This window comes from Phyllostomus hastatus, unplaced genomic scaffold (assembly GCF_019186645.2).
Source record: "Phyllostomus hastatus isolate PE091 unplaced genomic scaffold, TTU_PhHast_1.1 phas_scaffold_501, whole genome shotgun sequence".
In the NCBI taxonomy this organism is placed as follows: Eukaryota; Metazoa; Chordata; class Mammalia; order Chiroptera; family Phyllostomidae; genus Phyllostomus; species Phyllostomus hastatus.
The window spans coordinates 72288715-72316556 of NW_025334033.1; the positions used below are offsets into that span (position 1 = coordinate 72288715).

The window sequence follows — 27842 nt, forward strand, 5'->3', positions numbered from 1 at the left end:
TGCACTTCTCAGGACCGCTAGGGTGGGTGCTGGCTGGAGCTGGGGGCGGTGGTGTGAGGGGTGGAGGGGGAGGCAAGGCTTTGGAGAACACCTGACCCCACCCACCCGCTCGGAAACCCCTGACAGTGGGTGAGAGGCCGGGTGTCAGGGGCCAGAGTGCTGTGGACCCCTGTTGCTGAGTGGCTGTGATGGACTCCGGGTCAGACACGCAGGCCCAGGGCTCCTCTGGCTCACCCTGCCGCCTCCCTGGTCTGCTCGGGTGTCTCGAGAGGCCAGTGGGGCCAGCCCTCTGCCCCCTGCGTGGCCTCAGGCCCTCTCTGCACAAGGTGCCCCCAACCGGGAGCTGGTTCCAGGGGCCCCAGCACCCCCACCCCCACAGTGGCCCAAGCCGGGGAAGCTCAAGGCTGAGACCTTGCCCTGGGAGCCTCCTTGGTCTCGGGGGCCACAGGGCCAACCCAGCTCGTGGGGCAGGAGCGCCGCCTGCTGGTGGGGCTGGCACAGAGCCCGTGTCCCCTCCAGCCGCCCCGGGGCCTGGGACGGGGCCTGGCGGTGGCTCCGCTGTCGGGCCGGTGCCGCTGCACCGACACGTCCCCCAAGACCCCGTGTCTCTCCGTCATTAGCTGCGAGTCACGCAGAGTCCGAGACAGGCCTCGCCCGGCTGCAGCCGGGGTGTGAGGGGGCCTGGCTCCTTTCTGGAGGCTGCAGGGGACCTTCCGTCCGTCCGTTCCTGGCCTCCTCCGCCTCTGGACGCTGCCCACGTCCCTTGGCTGGTAGCCCCCCACCTCCATCTCCCCAGTGGGCAGCCCAGTGCCCCCTGGCCTCCCTCCACCGTCACACCTGTCTTCCGCCGCCTCTTCCGTTCAGGGACCACGCGGCCATGGGGTCCACAGGGTCACCTGGGACAGGGGCCTCACCTGCTCCCCACGTGACCCAGTGCAGCCACAGGTCTGGGGGCGGGAACCGTGCCCTCCCTGGGGGCTCTGATTGGTCAGGGAGAGGCCACGTGTGCCGCTCAGCATCCCAGAGCACTGGATGCCCCCCCACAACTGAGATGACCAGACCCCGAATGTCAGCGGCGCCCCTGCTGGGAGCCCCTGGGAGAGAGGAGCGTCTAAGGCCTGGGGGCCGGCTGAGAGAAGGGCCCACCCAGCAGACCGGCCAGGCAGCACCTGCCTGGCTAACACACCCTGGCCCCCGCCGGCAGCGCCCGCTGCCTGCTGTGGCCACGCATCCCCCCCTCTCCTTCTCTCCCCTCACGTCTGCTCCCCCACCAGGCAGGTCTCCCCCAGCTCCAGGAGCCTAATGTGCCTCCCTGGGCCCCACAGGGTCCCCTGGGGCATGGGCATCAGGGTGCCCCGGCGGCAGGGAGGACAGTCTCCCGGGCGTGGGCTCCCAGGCTGGCCATGTGGCCGCCCACATGCCCTGGAACCCGTCTGTGCCTGGGCATCAGGCTGGTGTGGAGCAGGGGTCAGAGGCCGCTCCAGATACCCAGGCAGGGAGGGGGCCCTCGGCCCGGCCCCGGGGACAGCCACGGCCCCTCAGTGTCCCCCGAAATACATGGCTGCTCTGGCTCTGCAAGGACACTCGCTCTTCTGCAGCCGACAAGGGAGCCTGAGGAAGGCGGCTGACCGAGGGGCCTCTGCCGGCGTCAGGTGAGGGCCACGCGCATGTGTCCGAGGCCCGAGTGGGGACAGGGTGGGGGTGGGGGTGGGGGGGCTGCTGCTCACACACCAGGGTGGCTGCCCAGGGAAAACGGGGTCGCTGAAGCGAGGTGCACGCTTCCTTGCCCCCCGCTGGAAAGGCTCTCCGAAGGTCACCGGGGGGAACCACACAGGGACAGGCGTCCCTCAGTGGGAGACGGCGTCGGCCGAGCGGCCGTGAGCCCCGCACAGAGTCGCAGCGGCAGAGGCTGCTGTGTCCTTCCCTCCTGAGCCCCCGGGCCCCAAAAACGGGCGCCAGCTCATCCCCGTACTGGGCCCCAGAGCCTGTGGTGGCTGCATCCTCAGTGGCTTCATTCAAGGTCGGCTTTTGCTTTTTTAAAGAACTTTATTTCTCGGTGGGCCCTGTCTTCTGGGGGCCTTCCTGCTGGCCAGGACGCTTGGCTGGGACGGCGCCCAGGACCCCAGGGACAGCCCGGCACTTGGTCCTCGTTTGCGACGCGCTCCTTCTGGGAGCTGCCACATCCTCACCCCCGGGACGCGGGTCTCGCTGGCTTGCGGCGCGGCCTTTCACGTGCAGGCTGCGGTGAGCCCCGGGAGCTCCCCTGCAGGGTGCCGGAGCCCTTCTCTGGGCCCTGCTCCAGCTCTGTGTCTCCCCGTCCCTGCACAGCAATGTGGCCTCTGGGCCTCCTCCACAGCATCCTGACTTCTCCCCACGGTCTGCCACCAGGATCCCCAGGAGGGCCCTGGCAGGGCACAACAGGCCGTGCACCCTGCCCTCCTCCCCCACCCCGCACCTGCCCAGTGCCCCAAGTTCACGCGGAGCCTGCGACCGCAGTCCAGGGAGGTGCCACAGCTCTGTCTCCCCCAGAACGACCTCCAGCTTGGCCCGTGCGACCGGCCTCCTGCCCCCCCCCTCCAGAAGTCACCTGGCTGCAGGGTGGCTCTGAGGAGCTGTCTCCTGGCCGGCATCTCGCTCCAGCGCTGTGACTTGTCCTCCAGTGGCTGAGCTCCGCGTTCCGGGCGCGGGTCCAATGGACGCCCCCAGCCCCTGCTCCCCGCAGGGTCCTCTGCGGGGCTGCCCCCTGCGGTCGGCCCCTGGGTGCAGTTGGGCCCTCACCGCTGGTCCCCGTTCTGACCAGAGCCTGTCCGCTCTGCTGCCAAGTGGACGACGGGTCTTTCTGTGGCCTTTCTGCGGCGCCTCCACGCGCTGGCCGCCTTGGCTCCGGGGCAGTGACAGGCACAGCCACTCGAGCAGCCCCTGGCTCCTCTGGAGGGGCCCGGGGGGCAGCCCACGGGGCAGCCCTCGGGGGGCGGGGCTGGTGCTGCTCTGCTTTGCGGGGGCATCTTCTCTCTCACGGGAAGGCTTGGAATGCAGGTGGCCTCCCTCAGACCCTGACCCTGACCCCCGACTGAGAGCAGCCTTGACTGCCTGCCTTGCCAGAGGTAGCGGGAACGGTGGGCTTCTGTTCCCACCAGGGGGTGGGCTCAAGGGTCTCCAGTGCCCGTGCAGGGTCGGGGGCCTCTCCTGTCTTGGGGGGGTCAGGGGTGGGGTGGCAGAGCAGGGCTCCGTGAGGCAGGGAGTCATGGGCTCTCCCTGGTGCCCAGCAGCCGCCTGGGTGGGTGTCGGGAGTCCTGACTCTCTGGTTGCGGGGGGGGGGGGGGGGCTGCTGGTAGAAGACTCGACGGGCGCGTTTGCTTTCCAAGGAGACACTGGTGGAAGCGAGGACAGGCCGTGGGAGGGAGGGGCGCATTCCACCCCCCTCTGGAATATCACCTGCCTTCTCCCATCCCTCAGCTCCCGCCACCTACTCCCTCCCTCCACAACTGTGGTCCCCCCACCTCGAGCCTCCCCACCGCCTGCCCCCCCCCGAGGTCCTGAGAGGTAGTGCCCTCACTGCCCTCCTTGGACCCCTCCTGGCTTCCACCAGCACAGCTGAGGCCCCCGCATGAAGCACCCTGCCCTCAGCTGTGGGCCGTCCCTGAGCTCCACCCCCTGGATGCTGCGCTGCAGGTCCCACTGCTGTCCCCCAACTGGACGTCGTCCCCTGCTCCGGCCACAGGCCTGCTCCATCTGAGCAGGCAGGGTGGTACCCCGGGTTTTGCTCAGACCAGTTTCCTGGAGCCCCAACACCCCAACCCCGCGCCTCACAGTGGCCGGGACACCACCCCCTCGGCCTCGAGCTTTCTCCCCTGGTGCGTGGGGACCCCTGGTCTTGGCAGCTCCACGTGGACTGGACTCTCCTGGGACCTGGGGCAACCGCCCGCTCCCACAGGGGCTCCACACCACATTTGATGGGGCGGGAAGAGCAGCAGGTGCCTCACCACATAGGCGCCCCCCAGGCGCCCTGTCCTCTGGGCATGGCATCCCCGTCACCCCAACCCCCCGGGTCTGGGTCGCCCGGCCTGCTGGACTCCCAGTCTCAGCGGCCCTTCGGGAGGGCAGCGAAGGCGCCGCCGCCGCCCGCAGCCTGCCCCTCGGGCCACCAGCCGGAGGCCGCCCGCCGGGAGGTGGGATGGGGCGGTCCCAGGGCGGGAGCGGGGCAGGGCTGCGAGGGGCAGGCAAGGGCCGGGGCCGGGGGAGGGCGGCCTAGGACAGAGCCGTGGGCCGGGAGGTCCCCCAGGAGCGGCTGGTGTTGCGAGAGCCGGGCGGGAGGCCCGGGGGTGGCGAGGAGGGTGCGTGAGGCGGGCAGGGGCGCTGGGGGTGCCAGGAGTCCCCTGGGGTCGGCGGGAGGCTCCCCCGGGGTCCCCCGGAGCGTGCGGCTGGGGACGGACCCAACGGGCAGGGCGGGAGGAGGCCGGCGGGGGAGGGGCGGGACCTGCCCGAAGGCGGCGGGAGGGAGGGGGCGAGCGGCGGCGGTAACGGCAGCGCAGAGGCCCCTCCCCCGCCGGCGCCGCTCCTCCTCTTCCTCTCCCGCCCGCCCGCGGCCTCGGTCCCTGCGCGGCCTCGGCGGCGGCGGGGGAGGCTGCGGCCCCTTTAAACCGCCCGCCCGCCGCGCCCGCGCCCCCGCCCGCGCCCGCGCCTCCATTTTCCAGGCCGCCCGCCGCCCGCGCCCGCGGCCCGCCGCCCGCCGCCGGACATGGCCGCCAACATGTACAGGGTCGGAGGTAAGGCCGCGCCCGCCGGCCCCGGGCCCCGCAGCCCGCGCCCCGGCCCCTTCCCGGGCCCCCACCGCCGTCCCCACCCCGCCCCGGGCCGCGCTCCCGAACCGCCCGGGGCGCCGTCCCCGCCCCGCCGCGCCCGGCCCGCGCCGCCCCTCCCCCACCGCCCGCGCGGCGCCCCCGCCGCCCCTCCCCCACCCGGGCCCGCCACCCCCGCTCGGACCCCGACCCCAACCGCCCCGGTGGGCTGGCCGAGCCGGGCCGGGGAGCGGCGCTCTGCCCACCTGTTGGGGCGCCTGCGTGGCCCGGGGGCCTGGGAGGCGCCGCAGCCGAGGCCGGAGCATCCTTCGGGCCTGGGCGCGCGCGCGGGCCTGGGCCTGGGCCGGACCGGGCCGAGCCCCCTTCGTCAGCTGGAGCACGTGGCCGCGCGGAGTGCTGGCGGTCCCCTTGGGAGCGGGAGTCTCGGGGCCGGGGGTCCCCACCCGGGCCGGCAGAGCTGGCGGCGTGCCTGCGTCTGGGGGCCCCTCACGGTGGGAGCCCCCGGTCGGGGCCGTCTCCTCCCCACAGCCCGGAGACGCGGAGCTGCTGCTGGCGCGTGCTGAGAGCCTCCCCAGGGGTCCCCTCCGGGTCCTCGGCCACAGGCTCTAAAGGCACCCCAAACTTTGACTGCTTCCGGGTGCCCCGGCCCGGTGGGGAGGCGCTTTGCAGGGGTTCGGGAAAGGCCTGCAGCCCGCTGCCCTCTGCGCCCCGGTGCGGGTGTGCTGAGCCGGCTGGGGCCCGGGACACGGGTTCCGGGCCTTGCTCCACTTGGTGCGTAGGGGCTCCGAGTGGGTCCTCCCTTGCTCCACAGAGTGGTGGGCCACCCTTGCCGCCCCCACGTGCTTACTGTCGGCAGGAGCGTGTCTGGGGGCAAACAGCTCCAGCCACTCGCCTGGTCACCTCTGCTCCCTGGGGGGTCCTGGGCAGTCTCCCTCCAGCCGCACCTGCTCTGTGATTAGGCCCTATCTGTGAATAGGGTCAGCGTGGCACCTGCGGCTGTCACCGCCCCCTCGGGCTCAGCTGGCGCTGGAATGGGGGCCTGCACCCCACTTAGCAGCAGGTCCTGGTGGACACATGGGGAGCAGGCAGCAGTGCAGGGGCCTGTTCCCCACCTCAGGGATGTCTCCTTGTCACACTCCAGGGAAGGCCGTCCCAGCTGATTGGGCCCCCAGGGGCTGACCCGACTTCCTCGGTGCCCACCCCAACTGCTGTCCCTTGGGGCTTCTCCCTGTGCAGCAGCCACCCCTCTGATGCTGTGCCCTGTGCACCCCTAGGACCCCCTCTGTGCAGTGCAGATCCTCTCACGTCTGGTGGGAGGCCCAGTGGCTTCTGCTGACAGGTGACAGGACCCTGCAGCCCCCCTCGGGGTCACCAGCCAGAAGCCTCTGTCGCAGGTGGTCTCACCCTGCATTCCCCGCCCCCCCCAGCAGGAATGGTTGCCAGCTCCCGGAGGGGACGCAGAGCCCCAGGGAGCAGTGGATCGGGGGCAGGGGGGGCGCTAAGCTGCATGGGGTGGGGCTTCTGCAGGGCAGCACTCAGCTGGGCTGTGGCCCTGGGCCCCCAGGTCTGTCTGGCTAAGAGCTGGGCAGGGGCCTGGTTGCCCCCAGACCTCCCTATGCCTCAGTTTCCCCTGGTGAGGACAAGGGTCTCCAGGGGTGGCCCAGCTGGCGGCAGGCCTGCAGGTCCCTCCTCTGAGGAGCCCCCTCCCTTGCTTCCAGGGAGGGCTCTGCAGGGGCCACCCCAGACTCCGCTGGGGACTCCCTGTCCGTTCCTGTGGGAGGAGCTGCCCTCAGCCCTGGCTTCTGGGCGGGAACCTGCGTCGCCTGAGGCTGCGCTCCGGGGTCCTGGCAGGGCTGGTGGGCACCTTGGGCGGTTGAGGTGCAGCTTGCTTGGAGAGGGGGCATCTGGAAGACGGGTCCCTGTGTTCCTGAGCGGACTGGCGCCTGGGGGAGCATTGCAGGGACCCCTCCACTGTCTCTTCTTGGGACCCTAAGAGCAGGGCCATTTCCGAAGGTGCCGGCTGTGAAAGGAAAGCAAGGACACCAGCTAAGCTTGAACTTGGGACAAACCGCGTTAGCGTGAGGCTGTCTGGGATGCGGTACGGGGTCCTCTGAGGCCCGGCTGTCCCCAGCAGGAGTCGGAGTTACCTGGGAGGTGGGCGGGGCGGCACGGGCGTGGCTGCAGCCTGTGCCTGCTGACCCGCTGTGGGGAGTGGGTCAGCCTGGGAGGGGGCAGGGGCCTCCTGGCCGGGGCGGCTGGGAGTGTGGTGGGCGGGTGAGGCCTGGACCAGGGGGGCAGGGTCCATGACCCCTGCTCCCGGGCCCCCGGCAGGCTGCTGCCCTGGGCGGCTGTGCGCCAGATGCGGAGGTGCCGGTGCCCCTGGCTGCCGCCGCCCATCCCTGTCCGGGGCGTCTCTGTCCCCGGCAGGCTGCAGTCGTTTCCTCTGGGTGTTCTCTTCTCCCGCGGCGAGAAGTCGAGGCCCGTGCCCTCGGACAGTTTGCCGTTCTGAGATCTCACGTTGAAGAGTGACGGGACCACCCCGGTGCTGGGCGGCCAGCGGGGGCGGCTGGGGTGGGTTCCTGGAGGCGAGCGGTGCCCTGCCGCTCTCACGACAGCACCGGTTCGCTGCCCCGCGTCACAGACGCTGCTTTCGTTTCGTTCGTCTGTTTGAAACTTTGGGCCAGGTGAGACGTTTGTCTGCGGGACGCCTGAGGGTCCGGGCACCCCTGTGTGTGTGCACACGCACTCCCTGGGGGGTGCCCCCCACGGCCCCCGTTCAGGCAGGCCGGGCCCGCGGGGATGTGGACTCCCGGGGGGGACGGCCTGCCCAGGCTTCTGCTCCCTGAACCCTGGGGCCTGCCCATGCCTGTCGGTCTGCAGGGTGGCGGTGCCTGCGTCTGGTGGCCGTGGACAGCCTCCTGGGGCTCCTGGGGTCCCTGCGTGGGGGGGCCGGGGTGCTGCCTTGTCCTCACAGTTGCTGGGACCTGGGCTGGGGGTGCCCAGGCTGGTGCAGCCATCCCCGTCGGGTGTGGCCCTTGGGGAGGGCCTGGAGGGGACTGTGGGGGCTGGGCCCCTTGGGTGCCCGCAGGAGACCACCTGCTCGTCCCGCACTCGCCAGGACCCCCTGCGGGCCCAGGTGTCTCGGGCCAAAGCGGCCTTATTCCTCCTTGTTGGACCGGCCCTGCGGCCAGCCTGGCTCAGGGGTCCCCACCAGCCTCACTTGGGAGGTACCCCTTCTAAAGGGGCTCGGCTCCCCCGTTCAGAGCTGCTCGGCGAGTAGCAGGCTTCTGAGACCGGGGGGTGAAGTGCCAGTGCCATAGAGGGTGTAATCCCCCCCACTCTGGGCTTCCGCACCCTCCCTTGTAGAGAAGGTCACTCAGACACCCCCTGGGGATCAGGCCGGCACTGAGTGTGGGGCCCCCCCCGCCCCGCCGGCTCCTCGTCCTGGGGGCGGAGTCTGCACCTGGACGCGACCCAGTTTGGTCGGCAGAGTCGGGACGTCCAGTGGGACGGTGCCGTGGCCTGGGGCTCACACCCACGGGCAGCCACGCCCCGTTCCGGTGGGGGGAAGCGGGGGGGGGGGGCCACGACTGCGGCACGCCCGGGTCCTGTGGGGGCCACCCATGGGCCGTCCTGGCCAGAGCCCCGCGAGGGCCGCAGCGGGGCGAAGCCGGCAGGGACACCGTGCTCCCGGCCCTGCCCTGCGGGGACAGGCGGCCTCGCGGCCCCGGCAGCGGGTCCTCAGGCTGGAACTTGGTGGCGGTTTCCCGGCAGAGCGGCCGCGGCCACCCAGCCTGGCGGGCCCTCGGCTGCCGCTGTTTGTCGTCCTGGGGTCCTCGGTCAGGCGTCCGCACGGGTCTCCTGCCCAGTTTTCAAAACCGGATTTTTCTCCTTTTCTTCTTCTTCACAGTCCACAGTGTCCTCTCTCATTGGCCTCAGGGGCACCGCGGGGGGACCCTCACATGCTCCACACGGTGGCCCCCCTCTCTGCCCTGCCCCCAACACCACTCGCAGCCACGAAAGGGGTGGCCCTCCCCTGGGCTGGGCTTCCCGTCCCTGGGACTGGCCTCCGCCTGCCCCTCTGTCCTGCCCCGGCGCCCGGGCCCCCAGCCGCACCGCCCTGCGGCCGACACTCTGCGTCTGTGTGGGCGCTGACGTCGGGCTGGTTCCCGGGGCTGGTGCTGTCGGCTCCACGCACCCCCTGCGCCCGTCCACGCCTCGCTGGCGGCAGGACCCCCTCCTCCGCACGCTGTGCCCGTCCACTATGCAGACCCACTGCGCGCCCTCTCCCGCCCGCGTCTCCCGGCGGGCACCGGGGTCCGGGGATCGTGAGTGGCGCTGCAGTGAACACGGAGTAAAGGGTCTTCCTTGGAAAGTGTTGTGGGGTTTCTTTGGAGAAAGACCGGGAAAGAATCGCCGGATCCCAAGGCAGATCCACCTTTGACTTCCCGAGGAAACCCCGCGCTGCTGTCCACAGCGACCGCTCGGCTGGCCCCCCCACAGCGAGCGCGAGGACCCCCCCACCTCAAGTCCTCGCCGGCCCGGGGCCCCGGGGCGGCCTCCTCCTTGCCGAGCCCTGGGGGCTGGTTTTCCGTTCTGGGGGCCAGCCCCCCTTTCCGCGTGCGCCTCACAGACTTTTGTGACTTGCACTTTGTGTGTCTGTGCAGCGTGCCCGCCCCGGGGCCGCGCAGGGTGCGGCGTCCAGCTCTCTCGGGCCTCACTGTCCAGTCCATGACCCGCGGGCGGGCGGGCGGGCAGGCGGTCTGCGTGTGAGGAGCCGGGCGGACCGCGGCCTCAGGGTGTGTGCCTGTGGTCATCCCGCCACCCACGCCGCGTGTCCGCGGCAGTTTGCAGGCTGCGCTCTCCCTGCCCGGGGGCGCCGCCCCCGTGTTCCTGGTCCGCGAGTGGAGAGCGGTCAGAAGGGACACGCAGACGGTGTCTCCTTCCGGCGGACCGTCACGGAACTGGGCGCAGGGGTGGCAGGCACAGCGTCCGAGCCCCGCGTCCCTGCCGGTGGCCAACAATGGCGTGGTGCCCCACGCGGGCGCAGCCCCAGGGCCGCCCGCGCCGAGGGAGGAGCGGCATCCTGGTTGGGGACGGCGGGGTGGGCAGCCGGCCCTGGGCGGTGTCTGCGAGGCTGAGTGCCCGTGCGTTTCGGACAAGAGGGCCTGCGGGGTCAGCACTGCCCGAGTGGGGCCCGCCGAGGCCCGAGGAGCCCTTTGGGGGGAGCCGGCCGCCGCTGCAGGCCCCCAGGGGTGGGCACCGGACTCGGACGAGGGCAGGACCTGCGTCCCCAGTGCACTGCCATCCCCTGGGCCCCGTCCAGGGCCTGAGTGGTCGGGGGGCCGGGCTGCCCCTCGTGACGCCGCGGGAGAAACCTTGGACGCAGGTCGTCCGCGTCCTCAGTCAGAGTCGGGGCCCGCAGGCCGGTGTCCGTCCTCCGCGCGCAGAGCCGTGCCGGGAAGATGGGGGAGCACATCCGGTGGTGTGTCCGGTGGTGCCGAGTCGGGGCTGGGGGTTTCGGGGCAGGGGTGTCGGGGGGGGGGTTCCCGCAGCTGGGGGCGTGCTGTGCTGGCCCCACGGCTGCGGGTCTCGCCCCCGGCTCGGGCTCTGGGGTGGGCGGCGCCCGGGCCTCCCCTCCCCAGCGGCTCGTCTGCGGGGTGGATGCGCGTCTCTGGGTGCGGCTCCGGGCCCTGCGAGCGTGCCCAGTGCTCGCGCGGAGGCCTCGCCCTCTCGCTGCGCAGACGTGGGGCCTGGGGGCGGCACCCGAGTTTCCCGCCGAGTGACACGCCTGAGTTCCCACAGGCGCGCAGTGGGGCTGTCGGGCCCTCCTGCCTGGGGCGTGTCTGAGCTCAGTGGAGGGGGTTCCCGGGCTGGGCAGCCCCTGCTCCCTGAGGAGCCCGGCGCACAGAGAAGTCGGGGCCTGTGTGCCACGCCCCTGGCTCTGGGGCCCGTCCCCGCAGAAGCCGAGGCGCCGTTTGTGCAGTGTCCCCCTGGGCGGTGGTGGGGGGGCCCACGGGCTCTTCCTGGGGAGCTCGGGCCGTCGCTGTCTGTGGAGCGACAGTCCATCCCGGTCGTCGGGTTTGGTGGCCGTGGCCGTCTCTTGTGCCCGCGCCACCTGGGGGCAGTGGGGTCCGCCTGTGTCCTGGTGGTCCCAGCGTCGGTCGCCGTGGCTTCTCCCCGCCGTCCCGGCCTGCTCGCTGCCACCTGTCTGCGCCCGTGCTGCGTCCTGGTTCTGGACTCGCCCCCCCTGCAGCCGGCCTGCAGGGGCCGCTGGTCTGGGTCCCCGCCTGTGGGGGCCGTGGGCTTGTTCCCAGCTCGGGGCCCGTGTGAGTGGTCATTCTGAGGGTGGTGGACTGCCCCGCGGGGTCCGAGACGTCCTCCTGGAAACCTCTCTGTGGACCTGGCTGCTCCGCGTCGGCGGGCCGTGGGGTGTCCGTGAGTCCACAGCGTCTGGGTTCCCACGTCGCCGTTGCACTGGCTGCGACCTCGGGGCCGGGGCCCCTGCTGGTCCCGCTGAGCCCCGCAGGTGCGTGCCCACAGGTGCGTCCCCGCAGGTGAGGCTCGTGCGTGCAGGTGCGTGTCAACGGCAGGGGCCCCTCCACCGGGTCCGGGCAGCCCGGCTGGGACCTGCCGTGCGGGCCGGACTGGGCCGGGTCCTGTGGCATTTCCAGTTCTCGGTGCAGGTCGCCAGGTTGGCGCCCGGTGTCGGTGCTTGGGCCGCATCGAGTCTCTAACCAGGTGCCGGCTCAGGCGCGCCTCTTGCTGAGCCGCCTTCCCAGGTCGGCGAGGGGCGGGGCTGGCCAGGCGGCCAGGCTGGCCTCGAGGGGCCCTGAGCGTCCCCGGGCGGGGCCTGTGAGCGGCAGAGAGCTGTGTGGCCTGTCTGGGGGGGCCAGCCTTTCCGGGGCTGGGGGTCGGTCCGACGGGCAGTGCTCCTGGTTTCCACTCACCGGCTTTCTTTCTGGAGAAGGGGGCGGGGGGGGGCACGGGAGGTGGGGCTGCATGGCTGGAGGTGGGGGTCCGGCAGCCGGAGCACAGTCCTGTGGTCTCCGGGCTGGTGTGGTGGCACCTGGGGCTGCCCCTCCCACCCGGCCCCCCACTGTCCCTGAAGGGGGTGGCGAGCTCCCGGGGGGACGGGACTCGGGCTGGGAGGGCTGCTGGCCTCTGCCCGTGTGTCTGCCCCCTCTCCCCCCCCCCCCGGGCAGTGCGGACTCCACCGCCCTGCCCTCCCGTGCCAGGTCTGAGGGCGCCCCCGGGCGGCGGGAGACTGTGGCCGTGGCCGCCGTGTGACGCGCTCTCTGCCTGTTTGCAGACTACGTCTACTTCGAGAACTCCTCCAGCAACCCGTACCTGATCCGCAGGATCGAGGAGCTCAACAAGGTAGTGCGTGTGCAGGGGGCGTGCGTGTGGGCGTGGGTGTGTGCGGGCCGGCCCTGGGGGGGGCTTTCCTGTGGCTCCGCCCCGGGGCCACCGTCACAGAGGAGACGAGCAGGCCACCGGCCTCGGTGCCGTCTTGCAGGGGACCTTGGGGGGTGCGGGCTGGCCGCTGTCTGCTCGTTTGGGGGGCTGCATCCCCAGGGTCACCTGCCCAGACCTGGTGCCTGGCAGCCATGCTCGAGGGGCGTGTTCCGCAGGCCCGAGGGGGCCGGGCCTGGGGCCAGGGTCTGGGCTGGACAGTTCCCGGACCAGCGAGCAGCCCGCAGAAGCCGCCACACCCAGCGCCTGGGCCCCTGCTCCCCTCGGCCCACTCGGGCGCAGGGGCCGTGGGCTTCCCGCCTCGCCGCCCGCGGCACGCTCTGCCCAGAGCCGCTCACCGTCTTCCGGCCCCACGGCCCCGGGCGGCGTCTGCAGGGCAGAAGGGCAGGGCAGGCACCTGCCTCTGAGTCTCTTCAGAGCAGGACAGGGCTCGGGACGGCAGGGGGACGGCAGGGGGTGGCCAGGTGCCCAGGGGCAGGACCAGCCCGGGGCAGCCTCTACCCTGGAAGGTCGTTGGCACGGGCCGGAGGAGGAGCTGGTGTCTGAGCCGAAGCAGAGACAGACAGCCCCCTCGCGCCCGCGAGGAGCCGGCCGGGCGCCCTGGGACTCGGAGGCCCGGGGCCGGGAGCAGCTCTGCAGGTCACGGTGGAGCCTCGGCAGAGAGAAGGGCCTGGTGCTTCCTGCCACCGGGGCGGAAGCGCGGGGAGCAGGCGAGACTGGGGTGGGGGCGCCAGCACCACCTGTAGGGGTTCTGGGAAAGGGGACAAGCCGTCAGGACGGGGGCCCAGGGTGTGGCTCGCCCCCTCAGATTGCGCCCCAAGAGACGCAGGCCCCGGGGCTCCCACAGGTCTCGGCTGTGAGGCCGCGTCAGACACGGGGCCCGAGGACCTGCAGGGCCTCCGCGCACCAGGAGCAGGGGCGCCGGGCTCCTGGCCCTTTTCTGCAAGTTGGAAATGACTTTGAAACGAGGTTTCTTCAGGGAAACCTAGTGACTGGACCCGTTGCGGTCCTCAGAGGACCCACCTGTCCTCGGGCCTGGCCTGCTGTGCTGCCGGCCTGCTGCTGGCGGGTGGGGGCCCAGCAGGCCCCCAGCCCCCCGGGCTGTGGGCCTTCAGAGGGGTGGCCGAGGTCTCTCCTTGGAGCTGTGGTTGAGCGGGGGTTGCGATTCCGTTGTCACCGTGGGAGGTTCAGTCTTTACCAGACTAGGGACAGCTGCAGTTTGGAGAGGAAGAGGGGCTGGGGCGTGAGAACCAGAGGATCAAGTGGGGGCACAGGACAGGCCCCAGGGGGTGGGGGGCGGGGGCGGATGGGGCTGCCGTGTGGCGGCGAGGCGTGAGCTGGGGCCAGGCCAGCCCCGCCCCTGCAGCTGGGGGGCCCCACGGTGGGGGGGGCCCTCCCTGGTGGTGCTGCTGGGGGAGTTCCGGAACAGCGCACAGGTGGGCGGGCAGCCCCCGAGGCGCGGGTGTCACAGGGCCCTGCCGCCTACAGGAGGTCGGTCAGCGGTGGGAGGCGGGCGCGGGAGCCTCAGAGCAGCGAGGCAGAAGACGAGAGGCAGAAGGGGGGGGTGGCACCCGGCTCCCCACTCAGAACCCCTCCCAGCCTTGCCGTGGGAAGGTCCCCGGGCCCGGCCCTGTGGGCGCTGCAGCCCTGGCTCCGGCTCCCCGGGGGCTCAGGAAGCAGACTAGAGGCCCTGCAGCTGCCCCAGCTCCGCACCAGGGGCCCCTGGGAGCCCCAGCGTGGGGACACGGTCTGAGCAGCCCATGAGGGCTGAGGCCACAGGCTCCTGGGCAGGTTCCGAAGTCCAGGGCCTCCTGGGTCCCAGGAGCCGGGCACAGGCCGGGCTGTCAGAGCTGTGGACGGGCGGGAACACGCAGGTGGTGTGGCTGGGCCGCAGCTGGGGACAGCGGGATGTGCTGGGCGCCACGCAGCCGAGAGCGGGTCGCCCGCACCCCACGGGCTCTGCTAGGTGCGGGGCCTCCGGCAGGGGCTCCGACGGCCCGAAGGGTGGATGGCAGCCGGGGGCAGACCTAACACTGCGGCGGTGTCCGCCCTCGCCCCGCAAGGTGGAGCCCCTCGGCCGCCGGCCCTGGCCCTCCCGTGCCCCCTGGGCTCCGCGTGCCGGGCCCCACCTGGGCTGGCTCTCAGGCCCCCAGCCCGTCTCTGCCCGCCCGCCCGCCGCCTGGGTTTGGTGCTGGAGTCGCGCCTCCAGGCGCCGCCAAGGTGGGCGGCTGCCCCGGCGAAGGCAGAGCCGCTTTGGCTGAACTCGGGTCGGCCAGGTCCTGGCCCCACGAAGCACTAAGGGTGGGGCACGGGGAAGCCCCAGTGCCCCGGACGGCAAGGAGGCCGGGGTCTACGGGAGGGAGGGGCGCGGCCCTGGGGACTCGGGGGTCTGCGAGCGCCCGCCCCGGGGCCCGGGTGACCTGCCCTCGCTGCTGCAGACGGCCAACGGGAACGTGGAGGCCAAGGTGGTGTGCTTCTACCGGAGGCGGGACATCTCCAGCACCCTCATCGCCCTGGCCGACAAGCACGCCAGTGAGTCCCCCCCAGCCCCGGGACCAGCCCTCAGCCCCGGGGGGTGGCCTCCCCCTCGTGCAGCCTCAGCCCCCGGCGCGGGGCGGCGGCCCGGGCCAGGCCACGAGTCTCTGCGCCCCCTTCTCTGGGGCGCGGTCCTGGTGTGTGCTCGTCACCGGAGGGGTCGGGGACTGTCGCTGCCTCCGGTCTTTTCCCCGATGTGATTGATTTTGAGACTTGAAACCCCGACGGGCCATCTCCTGGGTACGGCAGGGAGGGCGGGGCCCTGGCTTGGGCAGGGGTGGGTCGGTGGTGCTTCGTGGGGAGGTTCCCACGTGCCCGGGAGACCCGGGGTCCGGGGCTCCAGTCCGCGTCGGAGGAGCGTGGGCGTGGAGTGGGGCTTTTCCTGGCCCCCGGATGCTCGATGGCAGGCCCACCCCGGCCATGCAGCCTGGACTCTTGTCGTGAGTTCGTCGGGGGGCGTCCCTGACTCTCCTGGCCCTGGGGTGGGCACAGGGGCCACCTCGGAGGTACAGCTGGGACCCTGCTCCCTAGGCCCTTCCTCCGGTGAGGGCCTGGGAGCCGCAGTGGGCCTGCGTCGGGGGCCGGCTCTGCCCACGGGGACCGTCCCTGGGGCTGGTGTTTGGACGCTGGTGACATCCCCGGACTGGGAGTGCTCGTAGGGCTCCTGGGAGTCAGCAGGGAGGACAGGCCACCGGCAGCGCGGGCACGCGGGCTGCTGTGCCCAGCCTTCCCCCGCCCCGCCCTAGGGCAGGCTGGGTCTGGGGCCTCGGCGACTCCCCACAGCTCCCACAGGGGGGCAGCAGAGGGCTGCCAGTCGGGGACCTGCCGCTGAAGGCCCCCTGCTCTGTAACCCCAGCTTTGGGACCTGGGGCAGGGGGCGGGCGGGGGGTTACCTGTGTGGCTGGCGGCGCCCCAGGACATGCCCGGAGCCGGGAGGGTGCGGCGTCCCAGGGTGGCTGTGCTCTGCGTGCCCCTGCCCTGGCGTACCCCGTGCTGCGCCCGCCCAGCAGCCTTGTGTGCTGGGGCTGCCCTCGCCGCAGTGGGGCTGGCCGCCCCCACTCCCCGGGCCCCCCGGGGCAGCGCTGACCCGCCACCCGGCCCGTCTGTCCTCCAGCCCTGTCCGTCTGCTACAAAACCGGACCCGGGGCCGACAATGGGGAGGAAGGTAAGGGCGCTCCTGCGGGGGGGGGGGGGGGCCGGGTTCTGGCCAGGCCGTGGGGCGAGGCCCGGCTGACGGCGCCCGTGGCCCCCAGGGGAGGTCGAGGAGGAGATGGAGAACCCCGAGGTGGTCGACCTGCCTGAGAAGCTCAAGCACCAGCTGCGGCACCGTGAGCTGTTCCTCTCCCGGCAGCTGGAGTCGCTGCCCGCCACCCACATCAGGTAGCTGGGGGCGGGCGGGCGGTGGGGGGCGCCCCTCGCCCCTGCCCTGACTGTGCGCGTCTCTTGCAGAGGGAAGTGCAGCGTCACTCTGCTCAACGAGACGGAGTCGCTCAAGTCCTACCTGGAGCGGGAGGTGAGGGCCGGCTGGGGGCGGGCGTCCTGCTGGTCTGGGGGTCCTCCCGGGCCCTGTGGGCCCAGACCCTTCCCCTCGCCGACCCCCTGCCCCCGGGTCCAGGCTGGGACACTGGTCTCGGCGAGATGGTGACCAGGACCTCGGTGGCGCTGTGGCTTGCCCTGGGGGCTGGGGGCCCGTGCGTCTCGGGGTGCCGCCCACCCCCGGCCCCGGCCGTGTCCCCAGATGGCCGGCACATACATTCCTGGGGAGCAGGCGGCCAGCGGGCTGTGTGTGTGCTGAGGCCTGGCGGGTCTGTGCTGGGGCTCACTGGACAGCCAGCCACGGTGTCAGGGGCACATCTGCCCACCCCACGGCCAGCTGCCTGGGGTCCCCTGGGACACGGTGTGTGGCCTGGCTACAGATGGGATGATGACAGGAGCCGGGGGGCGGCGCGGTGGCAGCTGCACTGAGGCCTGACCTCGGGTCAGGGGTCTGGAAAGCCGCCAGCAGGGGGCAGCGCCTGAAGTGAGTCCCGAGGAGCAGGCCTGGCAGGCGGCCAGGGAGCGGCTGGGGCCCCTCTTCACCCAGGGAGTTGCTGGGCACGGGCCCTCGGACCCCAGGGGTCAGCCCCTGGGGAGTGGGGGTCACGGTCGGTGGTTCAGAAAGACCCCTGAGTGACGCAGAGAAACACTCGTGAGTGGAAAGGCTGCCGTGAAGCCCCCGGCTCTGGCCAGCGGGCAGGCGCTGTGCTGTGTCCACGTGTACGTGGCCGTGCTCTGCTCTGGGGGTCCTGCGTGTGTCCCGGGTGGGGGCCCACGGGCTCCTGCACAGCGAGAAAACAGGTGCTGAGGCCCTGGCTCCGGGCAGCCTCCCTTCCGTCTACAGGGCCGGGCCACCCTGGTCTGGGGTCGCTGCGGTGCTGTCCCCGCCTGGGTCGAGACAGGCCGTCCGCACGGGGCTTGGACCACGGGACAGCCCAGCCCCTGGAGGGCACGAGGGAGACACCGAGGGCCTGGGGAATCGAGGGAAATGAGCCCTCGGGTGGGGCCTGGAGGGGCCGCCAGGGAGGACGCAGGAGAAGCGAGGGTGCCCTGGTGTCGGGAGCCAGGGCGTCGCCGCGCAGCAGCGCTGCGGGCGGGTGGGGAGGCGCTGAGGTGGGGGTGGGCTGGCCAGTGCACCCCGTGCTCTGGGCACTGCATCCAGAACATTCCACGGCCCGACTTGTGTACGTCTCCTGTGACAACCGCAGGAACACCACCGTCGTCTTTCTCGGTGGACATGCCCAGAACCTGTCAGATTAATTCCTACATGTTTCAAGATTTTGGTTGCTACTAAACGCTTTTGTAAACGTCCCAAAGTGCCGCTGCTGATGGACACGCTGCCGTTCAGGGCTGGGCGTCGGCAGGCCCGGCGTCGGCCCCGAGCCCGTGGCTGTGGTCCGAGCTGCCCTTCCCCGCCCTGTCCTCCCGCGGTCACCCGCAGGTGCGCGGCGGGGCCCCGGGCACTGCGCTGACGCGCCCCCACGCCGTGTTGCAGGACTTCTTCTTCTACTCCCTGGTCTACGACCCCCAGCAGAAGACGCTGCTGGCCGACAAGGGGGAGATCCGTGTGGGGAACCGGTACCAGGCGGACATCACGGACCTGCTGAAGGAAGGTAGGGCCGCCGGCCAGCGGCTCTGGGGGGACAGCTGGTGGCCCCAGGCCCCCACACGTGGGGCTGCTTTCGCTGAAGTTCTTCTGTGTCTAAAACACGTGCATCTGTCCGTCCTGCCGACCCCTTCTCCGGGGGTCGCGGTCCGTCCCTGGGGCTCCCTGCCCGCCCCCAGGCCCGCAGCAGCCTGGGGTCGTGGGTGGGCCTGGCCTCTCCTCAGCCCGCCCGCCCCCCACAAGCAGCGCAGACAGGAATGCAGGGCCTCGGGGAGCAGAGGCCGTGGTCTGGCCTCAGCCAGTGCGTGGCTGTGGGCGGTGAAGCCACTCTCCGTGCGACGGCTGTGGCCGGGGTGCTCTGTGGGCCCCCTCCTGGGGGTGCCTGGGACGAGGCTATGTCGCGAGTCACTGAAGGGGGCGGCCACACTGGGACCGCCGGCGCCCTGGCCTCCCTGAGGGGCCGTGCAGGTGCGGGCCACCGGGGCCGCCACGGGTACCAGGCCCCCCCACCCCACCCCCGCCGTGAACGCCACCTCCCTGCAGCCGCCTGCGCGGCACGGCCTGCGACGCGGCTCCTCCGTTTCTCTGTGTCTGAAGACCGCCGCTGCGGCTGCTGCCGCGTGGTCACTGTCGCCTCTCGGGCCATTTGTGCAAAAGAGCGTTTTCCCGTTGGTGATAAGTAGGACCGTGGCTGACCTCGGGGTGGGCAGCCCGCAGCTACAGGCCCCTTGGAGCCGTGCTGCGCTGTGCAGCGGGTCCCAGCCTGGGTCCTGCGTCCTTGCGTGTGGGGGGCGCGCTCTCTGCCCAATGCGCCGCCATGGCTGTCCTCGTGGGCCTCGGCGTCCCCCGCCTGCCCGGGGCCTCAGGATGAGCTCACGCTGGGTGGCCTTAGCGCCCCCCTCCCTCTGCCAAGTCTTAGCTGTGCAGTGTCCGGCGGGCACGCCCTGTGCGTCTGTGCAGGACGACCGGGCAGGGCTGCCTGCCACCCCCCCGCCCCAGCTCTTCCCTGCACTCCGCCGTCACGGTCGCCTCTGCTCTGCGCGACCTTCGTGAGGACCGCTGCCCTTCTCGGCGGCCTGCCGTCCCCTCAGTGGGCGCGGCGTCTCGTCTCCGTCTGTCCTGCCCCCTGCACACTTCCACACACACACTTCCACACGTGCCTTCCTCACACACACCCCTGCACACTCACGGGCACACACATGCACCCGCCTACACGCACACCCTCACCTACACACGCCCGTCCCTGGTGGGTGGTTCACCATCTGCGGGCGGGGGGGTCCCCTGGTCTGGTCGGGCAGAGGACGAGGTGCCCTGCCGGGCTGGCAGGGAGGCCACACCGTGGCAGCGAGGCCCCCTCCGTGCTCACGCGCGTGCCTTTGCGTCCTGTGTGGCCTCCGCTCGCTCATGGCCTCACCCAGCGTGGCCAGGCCGTCCCCCGCGGGGCCTCGGCTCAGGCAGACCCGGGGCTCCGAAGCCGAGGCTGGAGGCTGCGTGTCTCCTTGCAGCCTTGCTGGCCTCACCGGCCGTCTCCTCCTCGCAGGCGAGGAAGATGGCCGCGATCAGGCCAAACTGGAGACCAAGGTGTGGGAGGCACACAACCCCCTCACGGACAAGCAGATCGACCAGTTCCTCGTGGTGGCCCGGTGAGTGCGGCTGCCCGGCCCCCGCAGGGCCGCGGGTCTGTGCTGCCTGCGACGCCACCCCCCCACGCCCCCCCCCCCCCCAGGCCGGGCTGAGTTGCTGCTGCTCAGTCCCTGTCCCTGGTGCCCGGGGCCACTCCGGTCCGTGGGGTGCGCTCCTGCCCCCGCCCCCCCTCGCCCGCCCGCCCGCCGGCCGGCCCCAGTGGACAGCACGTTTCCCGCCCACAGCTCCGTGGGCACCTTCGCACGGGCCCTCGACTGCAGCAGCTCCGTCCGGCAGCCCAGCCTGCACATGAGCGCCGCGGCCGCCTCCAGGGACATCACCCTGGTGAGTGGCCTGCCCCCAGGACTCACCTGGTTTCCCGCCGGAGCAGTGCTCCCGAGTCCCCGCGCAGCCCAGACCTGGCCCGGGTGGGCAGGGCAGGCGCGGGGAGGCCTGGTGACGCCGCGGGTCTCGCCGCAGTTCCACGCCATGGACACCCTGCACAAGAGCGTGTACGACGTGGCCAAGGCCATCTCGGCCCTGGTGCCGCAGGGCGGGCCCGTGCTCTGCCGGGACGAGATGGAGGAGTGGTCGGCCTCGGAGGCCAGCCTCTTCGAGGAGGCCCTGGAGAAGTACGGGAAGGACTTCACGGACATCCAGCAGGACTTCGTGAGTCCCCGCGGCCCTGCGTGCCCCCTCCCTCGGAGGCTCTCCCTCCGCAGGCCCTCGCCGGCGCTCACAGCCCCGCGCACCTTGGGGCCGGGTTCCCTGTGTCGTTAGCTGCGGCCAGCGGACCCCCCTCGCCGTGCCCTTGACCTGTGCTCCTCGGGAGCGACCGTCCAAGGGGACGGAGGGCGGGGAGGGCCTGCGCCTGCAGGGTGCCCACCCCCTGGTGTCCCTGTGACGCTGAGCCTCCCGGGACGGGGAGAGGAGCCGAGGCGGACGGGCTGCCGCCCTCGGAGGGGAGCGCCCTCCCAGCGGTGGCTGGCGGCCGTCCGAGAAGCACCCAGAGGGGAGGGCAGAGGGCACTGCCGAGGGCACAGAAGCGCCAGGGGCCAGGGCCCGGAGAGGGCAGCGTGCGGCGGGCGTGCCCTGGCCGCCGAGGTGGTGGGCGGCCCCTGTGGGGCGGCCGCTCCGGGAACCCGCGGGAAGCCTGAGCCGAGCGAGCGGGGCCTGGAGCGGAGCGAGCGGAGGCGGCAGCGCAGGACTCGCGTGTCCTGTGTGGTCCCGCTTCTGGGTCCTGAGGCGGCACAGGGGGCCCAGGGCACCGGGTGTCCCTGAGGGGCCCGGCGTCCGTGCTGGGGGGCCCTGACCGCTTAGGGACGGCCCCTCTGAGGGTGCGCGCCGGAGCTCGGGAGCAGGGCGTGGTGTGTGGAAAGCACGCCGGTGAGGACACCGCGTGCTTGACCACCGGGACGTGGGCCCGCATGCGGGCAGTGGTGCCTGGGCTGCGGGCAGCCCTGCGTCCCCTGAGCAGGCGGTGGCGGAAGGGGGGCCTCGGGCCCAGAGGGGAAGTGAGTTCAGAAACGCAGGGTCCCCCAGAGGGGTGCGGCCCCCCTGAAGCGCCCCCCCTCTCCCCCCAGCTGCCCTGGAAGTCCCTCACCAGCATCATCGAGTACTACTACATGTGGAAGACCACCGACAGATACGTGCAGCAGGTGGGCCCCCCGCCCCGGGCCGGCGCCCCTTCCCACAGAGCACCCCTCCCCGGTCGCCTGCTGACCTCTCCGTCATTCTGTTTTCTTTCAAGAAACGCTTGAAAGCAGCTGAAGCAGAGAGCAAGTTAAAGCAAGTTTATATTCCCAACTAGTAAGTGCCGCCCCGGCCACCCTGCTGTCCCGGGGCTGGGTGGGCCCAGGACGCCCTGGTGGGGGAGCCCGGCTCTCCCCGGGCTGCCCCGGAGGCACCAGGGCCGGCCGGGCTCCACTCGGAGCCTTGCCGAGCGCCGGCAGACGGAGCTGGGCGCGGACCGGGCTCAGACCCCCGTGGAGCCTCTTCCCGGATGTGAGGGGAGGCGGCCCGCCGCAGCCCTGCCTCCCCAGGGGCCGCCCGCCCCCGCCTCGGCCCTCCAGTGACGCCCCCTCTCTCCCCCACCCAAGTAACAAGCCCAACCCGAACCAGATCAGCGTCAGCAGCGCCAAGGCGGGCGTGGTGAATGGCGCAGGGGCGCCAGGCCAGAGCCCCGGGGCCGGCCGGGCCTGCGAGAGCTGCTACAGTAAGTGCCCGCCGCCCGGCCCCCGGGGCTCGCCCAGCCCGCAGCGGTGGGCGCCCCGCCGTCCCGGAGCCCGGCCTGGGGGCGGGGGCTGCACGCTGCCCGGGAAGCCCTCCTCTCGGGACTCGGGACGGGGGCGGGCGGTGTGGTGCTCTCCGCCGTCGCTGGTTCTGCTTAAGGACCCGTCTGTCTCCAACTTTGTTGTCCGTAGCCACCCAGTCTTACCAGTGGTATTCTTGGGGTCCCCCTAACATGCAGTGTCGCCTCTGCGCGTCTTGTTGGACATATTGGAAGAAATACGGTGGCTTGAAAATGCCAACCCGGTTAGATGGAGAGAGGCCGGGACCCAACCGCAGCAACATGGTAAGTGCGCGCCTCCCCCCCTCCGCGCGCGGCCTGACGGCCCGGCCCACGGTCATGGCGCTGTGTCGGGGCGGCGCGCCCCCTTCCGCAGAGCCCCCACGGCATCCCAGCCCGGAGCAGCGGGAGCCCCAAGTTCGCCATGAAGACCAGACAGGCCTTCTACCTGCACACCACCAAGCTCACGCGGATCGCCCGGCGCCTGTGCCGAGAGATCTTGCGGCCCTGGCACGCCGCCAGGCACCCCTACCTGCCCATCAACAGCGCGGCCATCAAGGCCGAGTGTGAGTGTCTGCCCCGCCCCGGGGCCCCGCCCCGGCCCCCGGAGGGGAGGCGCGTGGGCTCCAGCCCCCTCCCGCGTGGCACCCACACTGCGTGGTCCCGCAGGCACGGCCCGGCTGCCGGAAGCCTCGCAGAGCCCGCTGGTGCTGAAGCAGGCCGTGCGGAAGCCCCTGGAGGCCGTGCTGCGGTATCTTGGTGAGCCTGCCCCGTCCCCGCAGAGTGTGGTGCCCGCCGCGGGGGGGCCGTCCCCTGGCCCCCCGCCCGCCCGCCCGCCTGCCCGCGTCCCCATCCCTGCTTCCCCTCAGGGCGGAGCCTCCAAGGTGCCCGGCCGGGCTCCCCGCCCACCTGCTGCCCTGCACGCCTGCTCCGCGGTGTCTGCGGGCCAGGGTGTGAGCTGGGCACGGCCACTCCGTCTCTCGGGGACCCTGAGCACCCCAGTGGTCCCGCTCAGCCCACCCCTGGTGGCCGGCGGGGGCCTCGGGCGGGACGGGGCGGGGCCCGCCGCTTGGCTGGGCTCGGGCGGGCTCGTGAGTCAGCCCCTCCAGTGCGGAGGTGCCTTTCCCTCCGTGCAGGACATTCCAGAGCGGTGAGCTAAGTGTGCCCTCCTCGGATGCACGTGGCTCTGGCATCATTTGCTGCCGGGGGTCTTGGTCCTGAGGCCGTCGTCCGCCTGTCCTGTGGGAGGAGGTGGCCCGTGGTCCCCAAGAGCCGCCAGTGGCCTCAGCAGAGGGAGCCTGTGCCTCGGTGTGGGGCACGCCCCGGCCCAGCCTGCCAGACTGCTAATTCAGCCTCTGGCCGGTGGCCAGCCCTCTGCCATCAGCTCCGGTGGCCGGGACACGGAGGCCTCTGATGGGCCTGCGGGTTTGTGTGCCTGCGCCCGGAGTCTGCGGGCTCTCGTCTGCACGGCGACCCGGCCGGCTGGCTGGGGCCGAGCCGCGGGACCGGCCTGGGCGCTGGGCGTGGGCGTGGCTGCCCTGCCTGGGGGTCACGGGCAGGGGCCGCCCATGGCCGGGGTGGGCACGGGACTCCCTGCTGACCTGCCCCTTTCAAGTGCCCGCCCGTGTGCCTCCCCACAGAGACCCACCCCCGCCCCCCCAAGCCGGAGCCGGCGAAGAGCGGGTCCGGCGTGCTCGGCAGCCTGACGCCCGCCCGCCCGGCGCCCGTCATCAACAACGGCTCGCCCACCATCCTGGGCAAGAGGAGCTACGAGCAGCACAACGGCACGGACGGTGAGCCCCGCGGGGGCGGGGGGGGGGGCGGACGCCGCAGCCTCGGCCCGCGGCCCCAGGGCGCCCGGCCCGGTCCCCGCGGCCCCAGGGCGCCCGCTGACCGTGTCCTCTCTCCCTCTCTCTCCTGCCGTCGGGCGCTGCCAGGCAACATGAAGAAGCGCCTCTTGATGCCCAGTAGGGGTAAGGCCGGGGCGGCCGCTGTGCGGAGCTGCGTGTCTGTGCTCGCGCGCGTGCGTGGCGGGCGGCTCAGGCCACGTCCGTGGGGCGGTCCACCGGCCAGGCGCACCCCCCCAGCCCGTTTGTCACTGGGCAGAGAGCCAAGTGCCCCCCTCCCGTGGGCCACAGCTGCCCGAGTGCTGTCTCCTGGCCCAGAGCCTCTGGCGCCTGGGCCGTCCCGCCTTCCTGACCTGGCGCCTGGTCAGCGGACTGTCCTCACTCGGTGGCCCTGGTGCCCTGGCCGCCCGCCTGTGCTGCCTGCCATCGCGCTGTGGCCGCCCGCATGCCCTCAGCCTCTGCTCTCAGGGCCACCTGTGCTGTGCCTGCAGCTTGCGTGCGCCCTGCCTGGGGAGGGGCTGGGTGGGCGGGGCTGCTGGAGGTTGCCCGGCCCCGGTGGCCCTGGGGTTGCGTCACCCTTGGAGGGAGGGGACTGAAGCCTGGGGAGCGGGGAGGTGACGCCACCAAGAGACCCCTCCCACCACCACCAGTTGTTGGGGCGGTCAGTGGCCCAGGTGCTCCAAAGTCCCGCCCGCTGGCCCAGGGCCCTGCTTTCCCCCCTTAGTTGGGGGAGGGGCACCAGAGGGCTGGGGGGCAGCTCCAGGCTGCAGCCGGGAGAGGCCCCTGCCCCGGGGGGCTTGGCCAGACCCGGAGGCCCCAGCACCGCAGTCGGCCTGCAGCGGGAGCCGGGTGGGGCGCGCGGGGAGCCAAACGGAAAGAGAGGACGTGGCGAACGTGGTCTGAGCTCCTTCCAGCCCCTCGGGATCGGGGCTTGGGGGCGCCCCAGCCTCATGGGCCAGACAGCATGGGTGGGCTAGGGGGCCGGGAGGAGGCAGCCCCCAGGGTGGCCATCCCGCCAGCCCTGTCCCTTGGGCGCGCACTGTCTCTGCTGGGTCTGGGAGTGTCCTGTGGGGTCACCAGCAGCTCCGGTTCTGGGTTCCACCCTCTCACCAGCCCCAGCCCCCCGGCACCCTGTGGCCTCATCGTGGGGGCTGCCTGGCACCTTGTCCCCGTGGCAGGGCTGGCCCTGCCTGCCAGACCCCCAGCGATGCCTGCAGGTGTGGTCAGGGGCCTGTCGCCAGGCACCCTGGGCTTCGGGTTCTCTTAGTGAAAAGCCGTTAATAAGCAAGGTGGGTGAGGTCCACATGCTTTTGTGGGGTTTGCTAGACTTGGGGTGGTTCTCTGCTGACGCCCGTCGGGCACGTTGGCCCTGAGCGGGGAGCGGGGCTGACCCAACCTGGGGCCTTAGCTCACTGCCCACGCGCCTCACGGCCCCCGCCTCCCCGGCCCCCCGCGGGCACGAGCTCGTTCTGACACTGAGCGTGTGTTTTCTTCTCTCTGCGGCCCGTCGCTCTGGTAGGCACTTACCTGGGTAAGTAGCGCTGTGGCCCCTGCGCCCAAGAGGCACCGCCGGTTAGAAGGGGGTTTGCCGGTGAGGGACACGGCTGCACCTCAGCCGAGGGGCACGTCTGGGGAGAGGGGCCCTGGAGGCCAGCGGGGCGGCCGACACGTGGTGGAGAGCCATGTTTGCACGCTCACCCACTTGCACACCCAGGCAGAGGGAGGCACTGTTGGCCTGGGGCTCGCTTTTGTTTTTCTGCCCAGGTCCTCGCCCGGCGTGCGTGTGGGAGCTGGTGCCCTCGGGTGCCCCTGCAGGTGGCCGGGCAGGGTGGGGGACTGTGACCTGGGGCAGCGGCCTGACTCCAGGCAGAGGCTTGAGGCTCCAGGTCCCCAGCCCCAGGGTCAGCGCGGGCAGCTGACCTCCGGGTCTGAGCCGTCCTGGCCAAGGAGGGGCCACCTGTGAGGGGCGCTCTGGTGCCGTGGCATCTGCAGCAGCTCGGGGCCAGGTCTGGCCCCGGGCTCGCGGGGCTTCGTCTGTCTGGGCCGAGCCAGCAGCGCGGGCCCGCGGGTGCGAGCGAGCTGCGGGGTCTGCACCTGGTGGCCCGCAGAGCCCCGGGAGCTATAGGGCCGGGGGGCCAGGCCGGGCCGGGCCGGGCCGGACCAAAGGCCGCTGAGGCTCATCCCCCACACTTCGCCTGGGTGGGGGATGCAGCGGGGGGCTGCCTGCCTCCAGGGCCCTCGGCAGCGCGAGGGCGCAGAGCACGCTGGGCCTCACGCCCCCTCTCCCTCCTTGTCAGGGTTGGCGAACCACGGACAGACCAGGCACATGGTGAGTGGGAGGGGACAGCCCCCGTGGGCGCCTGGAAGGGGCCCAGCAGCGGCCGGTGGGGGCGGCCCCCTCACGCGTCCTCCCGCCCAGGGACCAAGCCGGAGCCTCCTGCTCAACGGGAAGCCGCACCCCACCAAAGTGCGCCTCCTGCGCGGGGGCTCCCTGCCCCCCGTCAAGCGGCGCAGGATGAACTGGATCGACGCCCCTGACGACGTGTTTTACATGGCCACCGAGGAGACCAGGTGGGGCCCCCGGCCGGGCGTGGGGGTGGGCCCCGGGCGGCCCTGTCCTCGTCACTCGGGGGCCGCTCTGCCCTCACAGGAAGGTCCGCAAGCTGCTCTCGTCCTCGGAGACCAAGCGAGCTGCCCGCCGGCCCTACAAGCCCATCGCCCTGCGCCAGAGCCAGGCCCTGCCGCTGCGGCCCCCCCCGCCCGCGCCGGTCAACGACGAGCCCATCGTCATCGAGGACTAGGCCTGCCGCCGCCGCCCCAGGCCGCTCCGACCACAGACCAGCCCCCGCCCGCCCGCCCGCCTGTCCGCCCGCCCGCCCGCCCGCCTGGTTTTGGTAGTGCCCTCCCACCTCCACCTGCAGAGAAGCTGCTCCCTGGGCCGCGCGTGGGGAAAAGCACGGTTAACTTATTCCGGGAGAGCCCAGGAGCTGCTCTTAGCTTTGTGTTACTTTTCTGGCCGGAGCGGAGTGAGGAGCCGCCCAGGGACCGCGCCGCCCTGCGGGCCCTTGGGCTGGCTGGAAGTTCTGTTGTGTTCCGTTGAAGGTGCCATTTTAAATTTTATTTTTATTACTTTTTTTGTAGATGAACTTACTCTCTGTAACTCACACCTGGAATGTTAGGGCCGGCGCGGCCAGCTGCCGGCCGCGCTGCCTGGTGGGGTCGGCCCCTCGTCTTTTCAAGTAATTTTCATATTAAAAAAAAACAAAGAAAAAAATCTCATAAAAAGAAAAAACCAATTAGACCTTCTCGTGTCTTTTGTTCCTCTTTCTCCGTGTCAAAGCTGGAGGCCCCCTGCCCCCAGCACCTTGGAGGAGCCAGCAAGGATGGACAGCAAGCCAGGCTTGGGCTTGCTGGCCAGGGTGGGTCCAGGGGGTGTTGGATGGGTGGCTCCAGGCCAGTGTCCACCTCAGGCAGACGGCCCCCCCAGGGAGCCTGTGGTGAGCAGTGTGGCCTATGGCCGTCCTGGCTGCCGGGCTGGGGTCCTGCTGCCCCTCCCCTCTGCCCACACAGCTGGCTCCTTCAGGGCCTGGCCCCTTGCCTGCCACCCTCCCGGGGGGCAAGAAGAGGGCCGATGAGTCGCAGGGCCCTCACCGGGTGGAGCTGACACTGTGTCTGAGGTCGGGGTGGCCAGGACGTGGCCAGGGCCCCAGTCCCCATGACCACATGGCTCCCCCTCCCATGGGGCAGCCATTACAGCCGGGGTGGCTGGCTCACTGGCCTCCTGGCAGAGCTGTGCTCCAGCTGTCCAGGGCTTCCGTCCAGAGCCACAGGGCTGGGGGCAACCCCAGCAGGTGTGGAGTTTCTGCGTGAGAATTTGCTCAGATTTCAGCAAGCCTGTTCTCGGAAACTCTACCTCAGACATTCCCTCGCACCCACCCTTGCAGGCCCTCGGACAGGTGCTGGCGGGAAAGGTCAGGGAGGGACACCCAGGCGGGGCCACCCCAGCCCGCCTGCCCTGGGGTCTCCCTCATCCTTCCCTGAGCTCTGCCTCCTGCTCCCCGTGCCTCCCCTCGAGGCCCCCCCCCCCCACCGCCAGAGGTGTGCTCTTCTCAGGGGCTCAAAATAGAAGC

General features: G+C 71.9%; 1 protein-coding gene across 3 annotated transcripts; it reads left to right on the forward strand.

Annotated features, from left to right (window-relative positions):
• Positions 1–4251: 4251 nt before the first annotated feature.
• On the forward strand, positions 4252–26578 carry MTA1 (metastasis associated 1). Of its 3 annotated transcripts, XM_045822894.1 has the most exons (22): positions 4252–4334; positions 4695–4766; positions 12112–12179; positions 14714–14807; positions 15925–15975; positions 16064–16190; positions 16260–16323; positions 17842–17959; positions 19493–19595; positions 19821–19920; positions 20056–20244; positions 21159–21233; positions 21326–21384; positions 21675–21790; positions 21999–22150; positions 22242–22431; positions 22535–22624; positions 23506–23658; positions 23803–23838; positions 26010–26041; positions 26132–26283; positions 26363–26578. In XM_045822894.1, exons 2-22 carry the CDS (start codon positions 4739–4741, stop codon positions 26511–26513), a joined length of 2148 nt encoding a protein of 715 aa, XP_045678850.1. In that variant the 5' UTR covers positions 4252–4334; positions 4695–4738; the 3' UTR covers positions 26514–26578. The 3 variants fall into 3 exon arrangements, with proteins under 3 accessions (XP_045678850.1, XP_045678851.1, XP_045678852.1); XM_045822895.1 differs by lacking the exon at positions 4695–4766 and having other exon boundaries at positions 4269–4334; XM_045822896.1 differs by lacking the exons at positions 4252–4334; positions 23803–23838; positions 26010–26041; positions 26132–26283; positions 26363–26578 and having other exon boundaries at positions 4570–4766; positions 22046–22150; positions 23506–23643.
• Positions 26579–27842: the final 1264 nt, after the last annotated feature.

What these genes read in the sequence shown, in the direction of transcription:
- MTA1 (XM_045822894.1), top strand. Translation starts at nt 4,739, where the DNA reads ATGGCCGCCAACATGTACAGGGTCGGAG. An exon ending in AGTCCTACCTGGAGCGGGAG is followed by an intron (nt 16,324 to 17,841) that starts GTGAGGGCCGGC and finishes GCCGTGTTGCAG; the next exon opens with GACTTCTTCTTCTACTCCCT. An exon ending in CCGACAGATACGTGCAGCAG is followed by an intron (nt 21,234 to 21,325) that starts GTGGGCCCCCCG and finishes TTTTCTTTCAAG; the next exon opens with AAACGCTTGAAAGCAGCTGA.